This window comes from Phyllostomus discolor, chromosome 2 (assembly GCF_004126475.2).
Source record: "Phyllostomus discolor isolate MPI-MPIP mPhyDis1 chromosome 2, mPhyDis1.pri.v3, whole genome shotgun sequence".
In the NCBI taxonomy this organism is placed as follows: domain Eukaryota; kingdom Metazoa; phylum Chordata; class Mammalia; order Chiroptera; family Phyllostomidae; genus Phyllostomus; species Phyllostomus discolor.
Window position 1 is genome coordinate 103,037,436 of NC_040904.2, and position 21,857 is coordinate 103,059,292.

The window sequence follows — 21,857 nt, forward strand, 5'->3', positions numbered from 1 at the left end:
TCTTCTAATAATTCTCTGGGAGGTCCTACTTAGGCCAAATGGTACCCAGTACTCTACAATTGATATACTAAAACAGTGAGGTGTGACAGTTGTAGAACTCATTTGTTTAAGCAATTCTAAGCAGAAGAGAATTTAGAATTAGAAGGTTTGAAAAATGATCGTTAGTTGGCAAATCAAATCTGTTTATCTATTGGTATGCTTAAATTCTAAACTCTTAAACTTAACTTATGAGAAATAGCCTCTTATCCTAATAATTAAAACTTAAGCCAATTTGTCATTCTTTGTGCTCTAACCCTGTTTTCTTTCACCATACTTATTACATGTTCCTTTTCTTATATCCCGCTGTAGTTCCTTAAGGGCAGAGATTATGTCTTGCTCACTGTATTCTCTAAGCCCAGACGAGGACCTGACACATATTAGAGCTTTCACTTAACTCATTCATTGAATGAATCTTTAGCTGAAGAGATGGCCCTCACAATGTGAGCACTAGATACATACTTCGTAAGCTGTTATTTGGCTGCATGCCCTTTCTATCTAACTAGGCCTTGCAGTTCTGCTCTGCTTTCCATGCAGTTTAAGCAGACCTTCTTAACCTTTGCAGCACTTGACATAAATGCCATGATTAGTCAAAAATAAAGATTTCTGCAAGATCTGCTAAACTGTGAGGGTGGTTCGAATCAGGGAAGAATGTGTACCATGTAACTTCTCTAGTTTCTTTAGCCCTGCCCCTGGGATCTCTCTACACTTGGTCAAACAGAATCGGCTTCTTTCATCTTCAATGATATTGACAAATACTAAACCCGTTGTAAAGTTTCTGTACTAACCACCACAGATCAGATGCAAGGACAGTAGAATAGTGTCAAAATGCTGAAAGATGGTTCTTTTCCATTCTACACCCAGTATCTACCAGGAGATACTGAATTGCCCTGGCAGAGATTAAGGGATACTTCACATAGCTTCTCTCACTCTGGGACAAATGAAAGGACTGTGAGAGGGCTGTGATTTGGGGCTACACTGACCCTCTGAGACTAAGATGAGGTAATTTACATTTTGAAGATCTAGAGAGGGCTACTGAGAGGGCACTCTCTCTCTCCTTATCCCACTCTCCATTTACAGTACTATTATCAAGACTAAACTTGGAATTTGTTAACTTGGAACTTGACTAAGAACTTGATTTTTCCTTTTCGACGTTTGCTCAGTTTGACTCAAAGTGACCAAACTGAAAACACTGGAATCACCTCTGATTCCCCCATCTCTTTCATTTTCTAGTAAATCACCAAGCCTACAAAAAATTTTCGATTTGTCTTTTTTTATGGCCCAAGGCTTATTACGTCTAGACTACTCTAACAGCTTTCTTTGTGGTCTTCATTCTCTCTCTCTCCTCTAATCCTTCCTATTCACCATCACTATGCAATTTTAAGAACACACAATTTCATCTGGTGGTCCTCAATTAAAAAAAAAAAAAGCACTGCCACAACCAAAAATATTCAAACACCAGTGACATCATGTTTAATAATTACACCTCTGCCTGGAGCTTTTAACATTCTACAATTTGGCCCCAACTCTTCTTAATGTGTTATCATCTATTATTATTACCATTATCATATAATCTTGACTTCTCTATTTTAGTCAGGTTAGTGTACTTACCACACTCTTAATATACCACTCAATCAGCCTCTGAATTTTGTGATACTGTTTATGGGATAAACATTTTGAGGATACTCATAGGATTATTCAAAGCCTATACATTCTTTAAGATACAAATGAAGTTTCTTCTCTTCTAGGTCCCCCCTACCACTTTTAGGCTTTCTCCTCTAAACTTCTATGAAACGCAATGTCTCTTCCATTTTGTTAGGGTCATATTCCACCTTGAAGTTTAACTGAACTCTTATGTTTCTATGCATATCATATGACCTTAAATATGCATTCAGGATAAAAATAAATAGAAGTGCCAAAACTTTAAGAAACCATATGCTAACTTAGGATGTTACCTGTATTTTAGTTGATCACTTAATTTTTTTTAAGAGGTGGAGTACTTTCTGTCTTAAATGTTCATACAGCTCACCCAAAACACTAGCCTATAGCAGAGAATCCCATATAAAAAACACAATGATATTAAAAAAACAAAAAGGAATCCTAAAAGAGAAACTCTAGTTTGAACACAGTAAATTGTACCCCAGGACTCGCTTCTAATTATCCTTTAGAGAACTGTTCCAACCTGCACCCTTTGCCCAGCAGGATAATAAAAGAACTCAAATTGCTAAGTACTAAAATAAAATATTATTTATAATATGTCCCTAGTTATCTACAACTTTCTTCTCTTAGCAAATGTAAATTTAAGATGACCTGTTTTTATAAGTTCCACAGTATCAATATATTCCAATAATAAATTATTAAATTTATTTTTTCACACATAATTAATATAAAACATCATTTCTCTATACAAAAATTTAAAATATGTATTCCACATACCCAAGTTCTATTATTAAAAAGAGATACTCAATTTTTTTTCCTGAGTTCACTTCTCTAGAACACCAGACCTTAAGGATTCCTGGAGCCTAGCAATGTTGGCATCCAGTGCTGCAAGGCCATTTCGGAAGTCTTGTTCATCACGAGAAGTAAATGTTGAAAAAGAAGAGATGCTCCAGTCAGACATCAAGTCGGAATTTAAAAAGCTACCATCACAGACAGTACTACTTTTCACTTGAAAGCTGCTGCTCTGACAAGTGGAAGGGCCATGACACACAGCTGGTTCCTGTGGCCCCTCAGTGGCAGCAGAGATCTTGCAGATGGCTTCCTTTATTTTCTTGAGGAGCTGCTTGTCCTCCATTTCAGCTGTTGTGGAAAGTTTCTCACATGCATGTTCTGCCTCCTTTTTGGAGGAAGAACAAACTCCGGGTGCACATGTTCTATTTTCTTTTTCTGAGACAGGTCCACTGTTGCTGAGCAGTGGTGGTCGAGTTACACTGATCTGTGGCTGGGGGGATAATCTTTTAGATAGCGGTGATTTCCTTTTAGAAGTACTTCTGGCAAACGGAATATAAATTGTATTATCCAGATTACAATCACCTTCTATTAAAGTTGTAATTTTGCTCTCCTCATCAGAATGCTGTTTTGAAAGGGTAGAAATGATTCCAGGGGCCAATGCTTCCTCCATGCTCCTAGGGTCACTATGTTGAGGGCCTTTGGAAGGCAGAACATTTTCATAGGGCCTATCTGGCACTATGTTTTCCTCATTGTTAATTTCACAAAGTGGCTCTGAATGAGTAAAAGTAGGATCTGTTTCTAACTTATTTAGGTAGCTCATTATGGAAATTTGAGCAGGGACTGGGTCATGTTGAGGTTGTTTTTCATAAATGTTCAGAAGTGATTTAGTAAGATTATTTCCAGGCTTGCAGCGAGCAGTGTCCATACTAAGATCTGAGAGAAGCTTTGCCATACTGCTCTGTAAAGTTCTGTTAAAAAGAAATTTAGTACATTAATTAGTTTTTTTACCCATTTCTTCCATTTACTAATATATGCCTCATCTTTAAAGGAAAGGATTAGAGGCAAGTGCCTGGTTTTTAATATGGGGAAAAGCAACTGAAAGCACAGTATTATAGAATATTCTATAGAAACAGTAAATTAAAATAATAAATGATAAAAGACCTTGGTGTGCATCAAGTCTAATATTATATCTAAAATAGAGGCTTGGAAATTTTTTTCTCTTATGGTATGAAGATGCTTTATTCTTGAGAAACATTGCAAAATGGTAAACACACTACTCATTTGAGAGTGGATGCTATTAGTAATTAAGTTATTAATCTCCATTTCAAATATATAGTCAAAGGCCACTGGAGTAATACTAGAAAAAAAGAATGGTTAGAAAATTACATGGCATAAATCAGTATATGTAACAACTAGGTACCAGGAAAAATGTGGTTTAAGGAAAACCACACAATGTTTGAAGTCAAACAAAAAATGAATCCAATCCTAACACTATCACTAGCTATAATCTGGGACAAGTCACTCAAGCTTTCTGAATCTCAAGTTCCTCAACTGCAAAAGGAAGATAACCTAGTTTAGAATTACAGTGAATATTAAATAAGGTAAAATAATAAAATATAAGGATAATGTGTTTAATATATTTTCAGGCTAAATGGTTATTCCTTTAATGGCAGCTTTTATTAGTAGTCCTATTAAAGCCATTTTATACTAAGTCTATTTGAATTCAATGACATTATGTTCATATTGGTAAGAAATATACCAATTTAGACTTCTGGTCAAGATGGCAGGGTAGGCAGACATGGCTTGATTCTTCACACAATCACATCAAAATTACAACTAAAATATAGAACAATCATCACTCAGAACTGTCAGGAATCGAGCTGAGTGGAAGTATGACAACTACAGGATTAAAGAAACCACATCCATGCAGACTAGTAGGAGGCGTGCAGATGCAGAACAAGCAGGTCTCTCACCCACTTGTGGTTAATAAAAATTTGGGAGGGATATCTCAGGAACAAGAAGTCTCAGCTCCACACCAGACACCCCAGCCCAGGGTTCTAGTGCCAAGAAGATAAGTCCCGACTACTTCTAGCTACAAAAACCAGCAAGGATTGAGTCAGTGGAAGAAACTGCTGGAACCCCAAGTAGTTCCACTTAAAAAACCCCCCACACATGGACTCACCTACTCAGACTCACTCCCTCTGAGCTCCAGCACCCAGGCAGCAGCTTGAAGGGCACCACTGGCATACTGGGAGAGGCTGAAGTGTCATACATCTGGGCAAGCAGAGGCCATTGTCCCCTTTCTGGGCCCTCCTCCCTCAGAGCCATGGAGCTGGCATGCTGATGCCATATTTGAGACTCCATCAACCTGTCTAACTAACACTGTCTGAGCTGCCTTGGAGATCCCCAGAGACTCCACCCCACCCAATTTACTAGCTGACCCAAGCCACTATGCCATATGAATGGCTGGTCTTGGCTCACTCGGTACTACTTCCTAATTCCTCTCAAATAAGCAACAGCTGGCCTCAGTGAGTCCCAGGCCCAGCACAAATAGCAGCAATCTCAGATTGCTTTATAGTTCTGGAAGGGAGGCCCCCCAAAAAAACACAGGTGGGGGCTGACCTTGGCCTGCACCACTGGGGAAACCTCGGGACTAGGGCACCCAGTGGACGGCAACAGATCATGCTACAGCACCACCACTCTGGAGGGTAGAGGTTGGTAGTAAGTGGTCACAGCCAATCCTAGAAGCTACTGGCCTGAGTAAATCCCTCTCAATGATCTGCCAACAGCAACCAAGGCTCAAATACAAGAGGAGGGTGTATTCAGGCCACACGAAGGATGCACTTTGAATACCGAGCTTGGGTGATAGGAGAGGCTGTGCCACTGGACCCTACAGGACACCTACTACATTAGGCCACACTACCAAGACATGGAGTCAAAGCACTTCTACCTAATACACAGAAACAAACAGGGAGGCTGCCAAAACAAGGACACAAAGAAACATGGCCCAAATAAAAGACCAAAACTCCAGAAAAAAGAGCTACCAGTAAATGAAATGGAGATAAGCAATCTATTCAATGCAGAGTTCAAAATATTGCTTATAAAAATGCTCAGTGATCTTAGTGAGAATCCCAACAGCATAAAAAAAGACCCAGTTAGAAACAAAGGATTTACTAATTGAAATAAAGAACAATTTGCAGGGAAACAATAGTAGAGTGGATGAAGCTGAGAATCAGATCAATGTTTTGACACATAAGGAAGCAAAAAACAACCAATCAGAACAAAAGAAGAAAAAAATCCAAAAAAATGAGGGTAGTATAAGCAGCTTCTGGGCTACTTCAAGAGATCCAACATTCACATCAATAGGTGCCAGAAGGAGAAGAGAAAGAGCAAGAAATTAGAAATCTATTTGAAAAAATAATGAAAGAAAACTTCCCCAATTTAGTGAAGGAAATAGACATGCAAGTCCAGGAAGCACAGAGAATCCCAAACAAGTTGGACTCAAAGAGGACCACAGCAAGAAACATCATAACTAAAATTAAAAGGGTTAAAGATACAGAGAGAATATTACAAGCAGCAAGAGATAAACAGAGTTACTTACAAAGGAGTTCCCATCAGACTGTCAAATGATTTATCAAAAGAAACCCTGTAGACAAGAAGGGGCTGGAAAGAAGTGTTCAAAGTGGTGAAAAGCAAGGACCTACAACCAAGATTACTCTGTCCAGCAAAGATATCATTTAGAATGGAAGGTCCAATAAAGTGCTTCCAGACAAGGTCAAGTTAAAGGAATTCATCATCACCAAGCCATTATTACATGAAATGTTAAAGGGCCTTACTTAAGAAAGAAGATCAAAACTATGAACATTAAAATGACAACAAACTCACAGTATTAACTGAATCTAAAAAATAAAAACAAAAACAAAAACAAACTAAGCAACTAGAACATGAACAGAATCATAGGTGTGGGGATCACTTGGAGGGTTATCAGCTGGGTGGGGAGGGGGAGAAAAGGGGAAAAAGTGCAAGGATCAGAAAAAGCATTGTTGGTAGGAACACAATAGACAGGGGGAGTTTAAGAATAGTATAGGAAAGGGAGAAGCCAAAGAACTTATACACATGACCTATAGACATGAACTAAGCAGAGAGGGAGTACTGGAGGGAAGAGGAGTACTAAGGAGAGAGGGGCAAAGGGAAAAATACTGGGACAACTGGAACAGCATAATCAGTAAAATGTACTTTAAAAAAAACACACACACCAATGTAAAAAAAGATTAAAAGCACATCAACAAGTAATTTTAAATGATTACAACTAACCAATAAGGATGTTTTAAAAGTTCAACTTTTGGCCCTGGCTAGGTAGCTCAGTTGGGTAGAGCATCCCAATCCAAAGTTGTGGGTTTGATCCTGGGTCGGGGCATGAACACATAAATAAAGAAAGCTATGTCATTCATCCATCAGTAAATGAATGGATCAAAAAACTATGGTACATTTACACAATGGAATTCTATGCAGCAGAAAGAAAGAAGGAGCTCCTACCCTTTGTGACAGCATCGATGGAACTGGAAAGCATTATGCTAAACGAAATAAGCCAGGCAGTGAAAGACAAATACCATATGATCTCACCTTTAACAGGAACCTAAACAACAAAACAAGCAAACAAAATACAACCAAAGACACTGAAATAGAGAACAGGCTGACAGTGACCAGAAGGGGAGAGGGGAGGGAATTTCAGGAGAAAAGGGGAAGGGTTTGTAGAAATAAGTATAAAGGACACATGGACAAAAACCAGGAGTGGGGGGAACGGGAGGGAAGTGGGGAGGGATGGGTGGGTGGGCTGGGATGGGAGTAAAAGACAAAAAACTATATTGAACAACAATTAAAATAAAATTTAAAATAAAAAAGAAAATGTGGTAGTAGTATTAACCCTTATCAGACATTGTGCTTAGTCAGCTCACAAACAACTTGACAATCATTTACAGTTCATCTAATAGAGTAACTGGCAGTCATGAGGCAGGATTCACAGCAGCACAAAAATAAAGGGTCCTTGACAACAATGGAAAAACACTGGCAGGAAAATTCTTGAGAGTCTTAAGAAAAGGAAAACAAAACACCTAAATACCTAATTGTTTAGATAGTCTCTTGTAAGAGCAGATAATATACAATTATTAATGAGCTTTTTCAGTTTCTATGCTTCTGTGTTAGGGTAAATGTTAAGAAATGGGAGAAGTTCCGGCCAAGATGGAGGTGTAGGTGGAAGCCCTTCACTTCCTCATACAACCAAAAGGAGGATAACCAATCTAAAATCAATAAACAACCAGAAGCACCACAAAATGAAACTGCATGGAACTCCAACAAACAAGGAATTAAAGAAAAAATTAACCAGAACAACCAGATCAGTAAGGTGGTGGACCATACAGCCGGCTTGGAAAAACTGGGGTGAGGTGGAGGACTGGGTGGGCAGGCAGGGATGGCTGAAAACGAAACTGAGACTCAGTAGTGGCTGTGGACTACGGTGGTTGCCTTGGTGGGAGAAGCTCCCAGTCTCACACAGAATCCTTTGGAAAGTGCACTAGAGACAAGCAGGTGAGCTGCATTGTTCCCTCTCTGGTCCCTCCCCCACAGGCAGCGTTGCAGTGCACCAAGGAAGGTTGCCCTGCTTTGGTGAATACCTGAGGCCCCGCCCACTTACAACTTACCAGATGCACCAAGACAAAGAAATATGGCCCAAATGAAAGAACAGAGCAAAACTTCAGAAAGAGAACTAAGTGATGAGATAGCCAACCTATCTGATGGAGAATTTAAAGCCCTGACAATCAAATGCTCAGAGAACTGATTGAGTTTAGTTGAAAAATGAAAGAACAAATGAAGGATACCCACAATGAAATAAAGCAAAATATTCAGGGAACCAACAGTGACAAGAAGGAAACCAGTACTCAAAGCAATGATTCGGAACAAAAGGGAAAAATAAACATCCAAATGGAACAGAATGAATAAACAAGAGTTCAAAAAAGTGAAGAGAGACTTACAAACCTCTGGGACAACCTGAAACATTCCAATTTCTGGATTACAGGGGTGCCAGAAGGAGAACAACAGCAAGAAATTGAAAACTTATTTGAACAAATAATAAAAGGAAAACTTCCCCAATCTGGTGAAGGAAATAGACTTCCAGGAAGTCTAGGAAGCCCAAAGAGTCCCAAAGACGTTGGACCCAAAAAGGAACACACCAAGGCACATCATCATTAAGCTACCCAAGATTAATGATAAGGAGAAATCCTAAAAGTAGCAAGAGAAAAGGAGACAGTTTCCTACAAAGGAGTTCCCATAAGGCTGTCAGCTGATTTCTCAAAAGAAACCTTGCAGGCAAGAAGGGGCTGGAAAGAAGTGTTCCAAGTCATGAAAGGCAAAGACCTAGATCCAAGATTACTCTATCCAGTAAAGCTATCATTTGGAATGGAAGGGTAGATAAAGTGCTTCCCAGATAAGGTAACTCAAAGGAGTTCATCATCACCAAGCCACTATTATATGAAATGTTAAAAGAACTTATCTAAGAAAAAGGAGAAGGTCAAAACTATGAACAGTAAAATGACAACAAACTCACAACTACCAAATGAACCTAAAAGAAAAGAAAAACAATGAAAACAAAAACTAAGCAAACAGCTAGAACAGGAACAGAATCAGAGAAATGAACATCACAAGGAGAGATTTCAGTGGGGAGGGAGAAGAGAGGAAAACCAGGGGAGAGGTACAGGGAAAAAGAAGGATAATTGGTAGGCAAAAATAGATGGAAAGAGATAAAAAATGGTATAGGAAACACAGGACTCAAAGAACTTTTATGTACAACCCATGGACATGAACCAAGGGGGGGAATGCTGGAGGTTTGGGGGGCAGGGTAGAGCGGGGATAAAGGGGGAAAAATTGGGAAAACTGTAATAGCATAATCAATAAAAAATACTTTAAAAATACAAATAAATAAATAAATAAAAGAAATGGCTCCAGTTGCAAGCAAATCTTTCTTCATTCCTAATAGACACTGGAAAAGGCAGACTATTTTGAAAGAATATGCAGGTACAAAGGTATCTTCTAGAAAGGCAGAAAAACCTCTCAATAATGAGTCATCTTCTAAGAGAAGCTGTCCTTTCAAAGCAGTAAGCAAGGTGGAAGAGGGAATCCAAAATCTTGGCTCAGGTACTAACTTAGGCACCAACTAGCTATGAAAGTCAGATAAGTTCCTTCATTTTGGGGGCTTCCATTTATGCTACTTTCTGGAATAATTATACTATCATTTATTTAGAAACTATTTTTACACTTTTATTTTCTTCACAAATGCATCACTCAGGTTAAATAGTTTTTAGTCCATTTTATCTTTTAAAAAGATGTTATCTCCCTACAAAGCACTAGAATATGTTTTTTGCTTGGTGATATGTCACTTTATATATGTGATCACAAAGTCACACATACATATTTGGAACATAATATGCAGTTTGTTGAGTAAGTGAGTAAGCAAATAAATCCATCCATTTATCCATCCATCTCCCAGGTTAGAAAAAATGCTAAGGTTTAGGCATGGAGTTGTTTACCAGGGATAAACTATTTTATCTAAGGCCATGACATGTGCAAGACTAAAAACATGGCTAGGAATTAAGAGATGTGAGTTCTAGTCCTAGCTCTGTTACTAAATTTCTATTAATATTTAAATTCCACGGTCCGAGTTGTCCCCATCTATGAAAATGCAGATATTAAAATCTTCCTTCCATAGATGAGGACAAATAAAACAATACATATGGAAGAGAGACTTTTTTAAAAAAAATCAGCTTCTGATTTCATACCCATAAAGAAGCTTTATGGATCATACCCATAAAGAAGGATTTTGTGGTATGATGAAGAAAAATTAGTGAGAAGAAAAGTAAACTCCCAGAGACTAGGCCCTCTGCTTCATTTTCTACTTGGGGCTGAGAATCAAGCACTTAGAAGGGCAGAGACACTCCCAGTGACACCCAAGTGACCACACATGGACCCTGACCATGTTGACTTGCTGTCCTGTTGTGCTTTCCCAAATTGACCATACACCATATATACTTCTTTTCTAAGTTTAGTGAGATAGAATTTATATACTATATTTAATATACCTTTTAAAAACATACAACTGAGTATTCTTTAGTATTTCATAGAGCTGGACAACCATCACCTCTATCTAATTTCAGAACATTTTCATCACCTTGAAAGGGAAGTCTATACCCATTAGCAGTTACTCCCTATTCTTTCCCTCTTTCCTCAGCCCCTGGCAACCATTAATCTACTTTTTATTTCCATGAATTTCCCTATTCTGGACATTTCATACAAATGGACTCACATGATAAGTTGCCTTTTGTGACTGGCTTCTTTTACCATAAATATTTGATAACTGAGTTTTCACTCAAAACGTATTTTCAGAAGAGATGTTTTTTCTTTGGAAACCTTATAAAGACTTTCTTAAGAAAGGAAATTCTCTCAATTACTTTACTTTGAATGGGAGTGGTATAAGCCAACATTTTAAAAACACTGATTAAAGCCTAATTAATTATAGCACTATGTGGAAATAAGTAGTGTCTGTTGTTTTTCCCAGTTAATAATGTTTGAATGAAATTATTCTTTGAAATATGAATGTGGACCAAAAGCAGTATTTCTATGCTAACACAGCTTATATAAAGTGATTTCAAATGTTTACAAAACTAAATTAACAAATTAAATATTACATATATATTACTATTTTATCTATTTTCCTGAACATTTATAATTCAAAATGGATCTTCTCATTTAAAACACAAAGGAAATTGTTTGATATTCAGGATTGCTTTATATTTGGAACTATGAACTTCCAGAATCATTCAAAGGCATGGTCAGATCTGAAGATACTCAGGCCTAAAATAACTGACTTCTCTTCTGCAATCTTAAAAAGCACTTGAAAATCCAATTCTTAGCAAATATTTAAACAGAAAACTAAACTTCATATAAAATTGGATGAGGTGATTTTGAGTAAAGACTTATTCAAGAATGTAGGAATCTTAAGGGTAGCTGCCAACTTTTTCACTTTACTGATGAATGAGGCTCAAAGAGTCTAAAGACTTACCCAAGATCTTATGGCATGAGGGCTTACTATGGTAAGGGCTTCTCGTGTTACTTCTTTGTCCCCCTATCAGCCTTATTCATGTCTCCGCTTGACAGTAAAGTTCAGAGAGATTAATAACTTGCTTAAAGTCATATAGCTAAAACATGGTAGAGCTAGGATTCCACTCAGGTCTCTCTAGTGGTAGAGCCAGACAGTTCTTAACCTTTTTGGTAAGCAAGTCTTTAGCTCCTTATCAGAGCCCTTTTCCTGGAATCACGTAGTTTTAAAAAGCATTTATCAGGTTCGAAGTTTCTACATTAACAGCTGGGACAGAATTTAAAAAAGCAGAAATTAGCAAAAACACTGTCAAAATAAAGGAAAGAAAGCAGTCTAAAATTATTGCAAAGTTCACAGGTATATCTATTGAAAGGAGTAAGTTATTTAAATATTCAATCTTACCTCGTTAAGTCTCTCAGTCGAGTCACCTCAGCATCACGCTGACGTAATGTTATTCCCAATACCTGATTTTCCTTTTCAGTAGCTGCTAACTTAAACTGGCAGCTCTTCAGGTTGACTAAGGCTTCCTCCAATTCTAAAACGACAAGTGAGTTTCAGTTTCCTTATTCCTTTTAAAAAATGTGACCATAACTACAGCTCAAATACATACCGATTTTAATTCTAGTTGTTTCAATGTCAAATTGCTGTTTATTTTCAAGTATAGTTTGATCTTTCTCTTTAAATATATCAGAAAATTTTTTGTTTTCATCTTTCTGATTTTCGATCACTTTTAAAAGCTCTTCATTTTTACTTTGTAGTAATTCCTGGCTCTTTAGTGACTCCTGTAATTGATTCTGCAGTGACTTATTCAATGATTGAAGGGAAAACACTGTAAGACAAAACAGATCAAATAATTGTTTCCCCAATTTAAATAACTACAAACCTAGGAAAGAGCTGTTTTTAGAAGAGGAAAGGCTTAAATTTTATTGATTTTGCTTAACAATTATATGCTTGAGCAGTTCTATGTTAATACTAAACTTATTTTTAAAAATTGCTTGGCCAAAGTCATGCCTTTCTTCTCCAATTGATATTCGGGGTATTAAAAAATATTTTAACGAAAGAGTAATACATGCACAAATTTTAAAGAATCCCAACACCACGTAACACCAATGATACCAATGATTCTCAATGAAGAGTCTCACTCCCACTCTACCTCCACATTCCCCCTAGAGGTGACTGCTATTAAATTGGGTATCTTTCTGGAAAATACTTTGGCATAAAACAAGTATTTGAATCATACACAGTATACCTATAGTTTCTAACTTGTCTTTTTTCTCTTATAAGATTTTGTGTATCAGCATAGAGCTATCACATTCCATTTAATGGCTATAAAATTATATGACAGCATCCACTTAAAAAACAAAGCCTTGAGTGAAGGCTTACTATGGCTGAGGCGCTGCAGTAGAATCCAGCCACTCAGTGGTGAACAACAAAGACATGCCCCATGCTCTCATGGAGCTGGTAACGAGCAGGTAATTACAAGTAGCCATAAATTCTCTGAAGCAAACAATAAATAAATGAGTAGAGAATAAAAAGGGATAAGGTAGTTAGAATGGGAACTACTGACCTCCTCACCTTCCATCTTGACCTATCTCCCTCTCCTCCTCTGTACACCCATCATTTATTCAGAATGGGATCAAAACAATCTTTTCCAAAATTACACAGGTGGAGTTGAACACTTTTCTGAGATGCATGTTCTGTTGGGTGCTCATATTTTTATTTCAAATATTAGGAAAAGTAAGCCTTTGTTGTATCATGTAATACAAAAAAGTTCCCTATTTTGTTGATAGATTTTGAATGTATTTATAATTTTGTTGTGCAGAAAATAAAAAAAAAATTCCCAAGATCTATTTTATCAATCTTTCCTTTGTGGCATCTGAGTTTTTGTCAGGCTTAGGAAAAGTTTCCAAACTACAAAAACATAATAATAAGTTCTCATCTTTTCCTCTAGTACTATTAGTTTTTTTCTTTTACTTCAAGCTCTGTGATAAGAATGATATGGCAATATCTATCAAAACTGCAACTGTATACCCAATGACTCATCAATTCTACTGTTATCATCTGTAAGAATGCTCACACATGTGCACAAAGACATATATGTAAGATTTTCACTGTAGCACTGTTTGCATTGGGAAAATGGGGAAATTATCTCAATATGTATCAACAGAGGACTTTAAATACATTATGATATAATCACACAAGCAGAATATCCAAGTAGTTCTTAAAACAGAAAGAAACATATTTATGTATTTTGCTGGGGATAAACACCACAACATGTTAAGTGAATAATGCAAGCTGCAGAAGAATATATACTGTACAAATCTAATTTTTTTTTAAGATTTTATTTATTTATTTTTAGAGAGGGAAGGGAGGGAGGGAGAGAGAGAGAGAGAGAAAGAGAGAGAAACATCAATGTGCGGTTGCTAGGGGTCATGGCCTGCAACCCAGGCATGTACCCTGACTGGGAATCAAACCTGCGATGTGTTGGTTCACAGCCCACGCTCAACCCACTGAGCTATGCCAGCCAGGGCTCAAATCTCATTTCTAAAAAAGGAAAGGACTTACATAGTTCTAATATTGCCTGTTTCATCTTAGGTACTCAGTAACTATTTGTGAAATAAATTAATTATATACTAACAGAGGATATGTAAAAGGAAATACAGTCTTTTTAAAAGAAATAGGGATACATTATTGGGAAGTGATGTCATGAATTTTTAATTTTTGTTTCTGCACTATTTTAAATTTTAATAATTATTCCTATTTTTAAAAATTTTGATTAAAATGAAAGTCCACTCAAGAAAAGTAATTAAGAAAGCTCAATTCTTTATCAACATTTCCAAAACCACAAAGAATTTCACATCAGCTCTTAAAGTTCTTTTACCTACATTCAAGGTTGCATTCCTGAGAACCAGATGCCTTTTTAGTTTTTCCTTGTTCTCTAAGCTGCTGGTTCAAAATTCTCAACTGCCTAAAAATAATGAAGAAACATAAATATGAATGTGAGAATTCCAAGTTCATTTAACAGTGTGCATTTGACAGTCTATTATAAGAGACAACACACATGCTGGTACCCAGGAAGAGAGCAGAAGCCCATCTCATCCCCAAAGCAAGACAAAACACCAAATGAACAAAACCACACTATCACTATTATTTATAGGCCTGAGATTAAAAGGTTAACTTCTCCAATTCTTCCTCTTTCCTTTTTTATTGTCTTATCTTTTCAGTGATTTTCTTATTATTCCTCTTTCATTTCCTATCTCTTCTTCTGGTTTTTAAAAGATCTGCCATAACTATGAACTAGAATACCTACAATGACTGCTATCAGGCATCTATCTGTTTGGTTTGTCCCACACTGATAAAACTGGGAAACAAACCTATGCTTCCAGTAATTTCCTTATCAAATGGACAAGTTAATGACCTGTTTAAGTAAAGAGAATGCTAATAGGCAGCAACTTTCCCTACAAATGAACTTCACAATATAGAGCTGCTTCACAAATATGAACACACGAAAGGAACCACAAATGTTTCCTTTCCTTCTAAGAAGTTAATATTAAGTAAAGGTTATCTCTAGTATCTTTCCAGAATTATTTATTTTTGTTAATGAATCTAAAATATTAATTTTGTTACTGAATCACATCATTTACATATATTACTTCCAGATGGATTAAAGAACTAAACATAAAATATACAAACAAAACCATCTATACAAGTTTTAGGTGGAAATCCACATGGTCCTGAAGTGGGGAAGGCATTCCAAAGCAAGACTCAAAATCTAGCAACTATCAAGGGAAAGAATGAAGGATTTAGCTATATCAAAATTTGAAACTTGTTCTAGAATTAATAGTCTGGAAGAAAATACCTTCCACATATATAACAGAAAGGTCCATACATTTAAAGAGATCCTACAAATCAGTAAGAAATACAGTAAAAAGTGAGCAAGGATAAGAATGGGCAACTCACATAAGATACAGAAACATCTGGTAAGCATATGACAATTGCTTAGCCTCACTAGTATGAACAAATGCTAGTTTAAGACAAGAGATATTTTATGGCCAAAGGAATGGTAAAAACAAAGGAAATAACAACACTTGTTGGTGAGGGAAATGTGGTATATGGCAACGAATTATCTCAACTGGTGGGAGTCAATTGGTATAATAACCATTTCGGATGGCAATTTGGCAGTATCCAATAAAATAACCTTCAACAAAATAATTCTAACCAAATAGCTGTATATGTGAAAACATCTATAATCTTGTAACATACAAGGATGTTCACAACAGCAATATTTAATAATGAGAAGTTGGAAACAACTTAAAATGCTCCAGTATTATGGTATATCCATGCTAAGAAATACTAACACACGTATTTAAAAAAAGAGACAGCCATATGTACTGACATGGAAAGATCTCCAAGTTACATTAGGAAGTAAAAAAACAAACAAAAACAAAACAAATCTACAGCAGCAGCCCCTAACCTCCCTCCTCTCCACCAACCAACCAACCGACCGACCATGGACACCATCGCATTTCTGCCTGAGCTCCACTTCCTGTCTCCCCCACGGCCACCCGGGTTGGCGGAAAAATTATCTTTCATGAAACCAGTCCCTGGTGCCAAAAAGGCTGGCGACCGCTGATCTACAGAACGACAGCATAATCCTTAACAGAATTCTGCTTTTCTAAAGTTTCCCCTTTACAACAATGAGGGGAGATCTAGAAAAGGCAGCGCAGACTGGTAATCCATAACTGCAAGTGGAACACTTGTGGTATTTTCCAGAAAAACAGCAGGCACTGAAGCCCTTTTATACACCAAGTATGTGATAGAAGCTTTGTTTGACAATCTTTTTGTACATCCCTGGTCAGATTTTTCTCCCCTCTTCCTCAACATAGTCAATCTCAACTTTTCATCACTCATTATAAACCTCTCATCCCTACCCTCCTCTTCTCAGTAGGATACTTTCCTATTTTCACCAAAAATAACATGGTTTTGGCACAAAAATCTGTTATCTTTCTGTATAAGTGTATCCATATGTATACTGATCCTCGCTTCTTTCTTCTAGTCTTAGAGAAGGGGAGCCTCTTCAACTCCCTGGATCCCGTCTTCTCCTAAGCCCTAAAGCACAGATGGCAAACACAAGGCCCAAGGGCCAAATCCTGCGGACACCTTGTTTCTACCTTGTCTCTACCCAGCTGCATGCAGAGCTCCTTGCCCCTAGTTAAGGAGTAGTTACATTTACACAGCCCTAACACTACATTCAGCCCTTTGAAGGCAACTGTGAGGCTGATGTGGTCCCTGGTGAAAATCACTTTGACACCCCTGCCCTAAAGGACTGCTCTTACTCCATTCATTTTATCTTCTCCACCTGCAGCTTCTCCCGCTTTACTGGCTCATGTGCCTGAGCTAAGAAAGATAATAAACTGCTCTCATATTTAAGAAAACATTTCCTCCTCCAACCTAATTGTACCATTAACTACTCTTCTTCACTCATTCTCAGCATTCAAGGTCAGGCTTTTAAAAATTGATGCATGATTTTAAAAAATTAAATGACAAGAGAGAATTTTTAAAGAAAAGAATAGTTACATATGCTTTTTAAAAATATTAGGAATATTTAAGTATGCTTGATTTTAACAAAGAAAAAACCTGACATTTAGGCAAATATTTCTTTTTAGTTCATTCATTCTTTTTAAATATATCTTTACTGAGATAAAAGTTACATACAATAAACTACAATTTTAATATGTATAATTTGATAAGCTTTGACATACAATATGTGAAGCCATCACCACAATTATTTCTCACCTCTTAAAATGTCTTCATGCCCCACTTCACAACATTCTTTCCAATCACTGATTTATAGATTACTTTGTGCTTTCTAGAATTTTATATTATACCTTTACACAATATACAATTATAAATGGAATCATACAGTATATATACTTTTAGCCTGGCTACTTCCACTCAGCATAATGATCTTGAGATTTATCCACGCTATTGCATGTAACAATAATTCCTTTCTTTTCATTGTTGAGTGAAATTCTACTGTATGGTACTGACAAACATCTGGGTTGTTTCCTATGAACATTCAAAACAAGTACATAGCTTTCACTTCTGAGTAAAACCCTAGGAGTAGAATGACTACATTGTACGGTACCATTAATTTCTAAGAAGCTGAAACTGTTTGCCAAAGTAATTGTACCATTTTACATTTCCACCAGTAAATTATTCAAGTTTCAGTTTCTCCACATTCCCACTAAGGTGTGGTATAGGTTTTTAAATTTTAACCATTCTAGTGGGAATATAGTGGTGTCTCATCGTGGTTTTAATTTACATTTTCCTAATGAGTAGTCACAATGAGCATATTTTCATGGGCTTATTTGATATCCATATATTTTCTTTTCTATTGTATCTATTCAAATATTTTGCCCATTTGATTGAGCTGTAACAATTCTTTATGCATTCCAGATACCAATCCCTCATCAGATAGATGTATTGCAAATGTTTTCTGTTGTCTGCCTCTCCATTTTTAGTAATAATGGCCTTTGAAAAGCAAACATTTTCAATTTTGATGAAGTACAACATTTGTCTTCTACTTATATTTTTTGTTATATTTTAAAAATCTTTCTCACCCAAGATCACTAAGATTTTCTCCTGTTCTATCAGTTCTGTAGATTTAGCTTGTCTATTAAGATTTGTGATTTATTTCAAGTTAGTATTTGTACAGTATGTGATAAAAAAAAACACCTTTTTTTAGCCCTGGCTGGCGTAGCTCAGTGGATTGAGTGCAGGCTGCAATCCAAAGTGTCATAGGTTCGATTCCCAGTCAGGGTACATGCCTGGGTTGCAGGCCATGACCCCCAGAAACCGCACATTGATGTTTCTCTCTCTCTCTCTTTCTCCCTCCCTTCCCTCTCTAAAAAAATAAATAAATAAAATATTTAAAAAAAAATTTTTTTAATACTATGGCTCTCCAGGAGATCCAAGATGGAGGCACAGTAGGTGGAAGCTACACTCACCTCCCAGGACCAAATTGGAATTACAACTAAAATATAGAGTAATCAAACTGAGTAACCAACTGAACACTAGCTGAAGAGAAGTCTTATAAATAAGGATTTACATAAGAAGCAACGTGGACTGGTAGGAAGGGCAGAGATGCAAAAAGGGCTGGCCCTGCAAAGGTTCCCCTTGAAAACTCACACTCACCAGCTGAGAGTAATCAGAGGCACCCACATAACATCTGACTATGAAAATCAGCAGAGATTGTTTGTTTTTTAAGTATATTTTATTGATTATGCTATTACAGTTGTCCCATTCTTTTTTTCTCCCCTTTATTTCCCTCTGCCTAGTACCTCTATTCCCTCCAGCATTCTTCCCACTTAGTTCACGTCCATGGGTCAAGCATGTCTTTGGCTTCTCCATTTTCTTAATTTATTTCTTATGTTATTCTTAATATCCCCATCTATATTGTACCTACCAATTATGCTTCTTATTCCCTGTGCCTTTCCCCCACTTTCCCCCACCCCGCTGCCACACTCCATCTCCACTGATAACCCTCCATGCGATCTCCATTTCTGTGATTCTGTTTCTGTTCTAGTTGTTTGCTTAGTTTTTGTTTTAGGTTCGGTTGTTAGTAACTGAGTTTATTGTCGTTTTATTGTTCATATTTTTACCTTCTTTTTCTTAGATACTCTAAAATATAGAGTAATCCAACTGAATAACCCTTTAACATTTCATATAATAAGGCTTGGTGATGATGAACTCCTTTAACTTGACCTTATCTGAAAAGCACTATATCTGCCCTTCAATTCTAAACAATAGCTTTGCTGGATAGAATAATGTAGGTTGTAGGTCCTTGCTTTTCATGATTCTGAATACTTCTTTCTAGTCCCTTCTCGCCTGTAAGCTTTCTTTTGAGAAATCAGCTGACAGTCTTATGGGAACTCCTCTGTAGGTAACTCTCTTCTTTTCTCTTGCTGCTTTTAAGATTCTCTCATCTTTAATCTTGGGTAATTCAATTATGACATGTCTCACTGTGTTCCTCTTTGGGACTCTCTGAGCTTCCTGGACTTGTATGTCTATCTCCTTTTCCAGTTTGGGAAAGTTTTCCTTCATTATTTTTTCAATAATTAGCAGGAATTCTGTCTGCCAGGGAGAGGCAACAGTCTGCTAGAGACACAGAAGTCCACTTAAAGGGCCAACACACAAATTCTCATTCACAGCCACTTACCCTAGGATCCAGTGGGATGGGGGAGGGCAGAGTGGACTGGTTGTGTGAGAATCTGGTGTTTATGGCTCTGGGGAGAGAGCTGAAAGGCCAGCCACCAGGATTCCTGAGCTGAGTCATTTCCCACACTGCAGACACCATCTTTCCTAGGGGAACACTCCCTTCCACAGGGCATCAGCCTGAGGGAATGCAACAGCCCCACCCTTTGGATCCCTGTCACCCACCTCTGCAGAGCTTGTGCTCTGCTGCAGGGTTAGCTGCCTAGGCCAGGGTGTAGTAGTGTGGGAAAACTCAGAGGGTGTCAGTGATTGACTGGGGTGGCTTTAGGGCTGAAGCCATTCCTCCCACTTTCCTGTGAATCTGACTGGCACCTCCCTTTCATGGGAGATCTGCTGGCCCCACCTCCAGGCTCCAGGTGGCCTCACCCTCTTGATTCCCAGTGGCTCTACACTGCCAAGGTCTGGGCAGAATCTGGGACAGACTGAGTTGTGTGGCTCTGGGGTGGGGGCCACTCCCCACACATTCCCCAAGCCTAACTGGCATCTCTCCCTTATGGGAGATCTACTAGCCCTACCCTCCCAACTCTCAGTGGCCCTGCTCTGCTGAGATCGAGCTCCTGGCAGAATCTGAGACAGACTGAATTGTGTGGCTCTAGGATGAGGCCATGTTTCCCTCAAATGCTGACTGGTGCAGAGCCCTCCCTTCATACAGCCAAATCTTGGCCTATTTAGGCCTGGTAAACTCTCTTGGCCTCACCTTGACTATCCCCTAAAACTCTGCCCTACCACAAAGTTGTACAAGCACACAGTGTGTGATGGCTGGACTTGGTATACCCTAGGACACTTGCTGAATATTCTCAGACCCAGCACTGGCATGGCACTAAGTTTTAACTTGTATCAATCTGGTGAACAGCACTCACCCCTAGCTGGCAACTCACTAAAAAACTACCTCAGGCAACTTGAGTACCACCAGAGGCTGTGTCAGGGCCTGAGCTTAACAGGAAGCTGGAAGGCAGAGGTAAAGCGTCAGGCGCACTGGGACTTTAGCTGACCTGTCCCTGGCACGGTGTTGGTAAAAGCCAGCCTTGATAGACAGTGTAGTTTTTCCTGTGCAAACCCAGGCCCAACAGAGTCAGCCACTAACTGTGAATCACTTTGTAGCTTCAAGCAGGTAGCCCAGGGCCAGTCACAGGAAACATCTGATACTGGCCTATACCAGAGACCCTCCAAGACACCCCAGAATCAACATACACAGTGGCCAGCTTCAGACACATCAGAGCAGGATCCAATTAGCTTCACAAGAGGCATATCCAAAGGCAGATCTCAGCAGGCAACAGACCCTGTTGGGGCAAATTCTGTCTCATGGGATTGGCACATGCACAGCAGTTTAAACACTGTGGTCGAGGTTGACCCTCATAGTCAACAACCTGAGGATCAACCCCATGCACCAACAGGCCAATAGCAATCAACACTCAGTTACAACAGGAGGGCCCATATAACCCACACAAGGGACACTCAAATTACATGATCAAGGAGACTGCCACTGGATCCACATGAGATACCTATTACAGAAGATCACCCTACCAAGACTGAGAGTCATAGCAGATCTACCTAACAAATAGAAACAACCTCAATGAGGCAGCCAAAATGGGAAGACAAAGAATTATGACCCAAATGAAAGGAGAAATCTCCAGTAAAAGAACTAAGCAAAATAGAGGCAAGCAATTTGCCAGACACAGAGTTGAAAATAGTTATAAGCATCTTCAAGAAACTTAGTGAGAACTGTAAGGAATTTAGTGAAAACTACACCAGCATGACAAAGGATATGGAAACCATAAAAAAGAACAGTGAGAAAAGAAAAATACAATATCTGATGAAGAATACACTAGAAGGAATAAACATAAGTTGAATGAAGCTAAAGATTGAATCACTGATTTGAAAGAGAAGGTGGCAGAAAACACCCCATTAGAGCAGCAAAATGAAAAAAAAGTATAAAATGAGGATAATTTAA

The 21,857-nt window shown here is 38.0% G+C and overlaps 1 protein-coding gene across 4 annotated transcripts in view; it reads right to left on the reverse strand.

Annotated features, from left to right (window-relative positions):
• Nucleotides 1-220: 220 nt before the first annotated feature.
• CCDC14 (coiled-coil domain containing 14) overlaps nucleotides 221-21,857 on the reverse strand; it is a 46,144-nt gene continuing 24,507 nt past the window's right edge. For 3 of the 4 annotated variants that reach the window (XM_036018200.1, XM_028505168.2, XM_036018202.1), the window contains 4 exons: nucleotides 14,515-14,597; nucleotides 12,240-12,458; nucleotides 12,032-12,164; nucleotides 221-3,455 (listed from right to left, as the gene is read on the reverse strand). In XM_036018200.1, the coding sequence (XP_035874093.1) occupies nucleotides 2,519-3,455; nucleotides 12,032-12,164; nucleotides 12,240-12,458; nucleotides 14,515-14,597 (1,372 nt within the window). In that variant the 3' untranslated portion in view covers nucleotides 221-2,518. The remainder of the gene's footprint in view (nucleotides 3,456-12,031; nucleotides 12,165-12,239; nucleotides 12,459-14,514; nucleotides 14,598-21,857) is intronic. The other variant, XM_036018201.1, reaches the window with a different exon arrangement.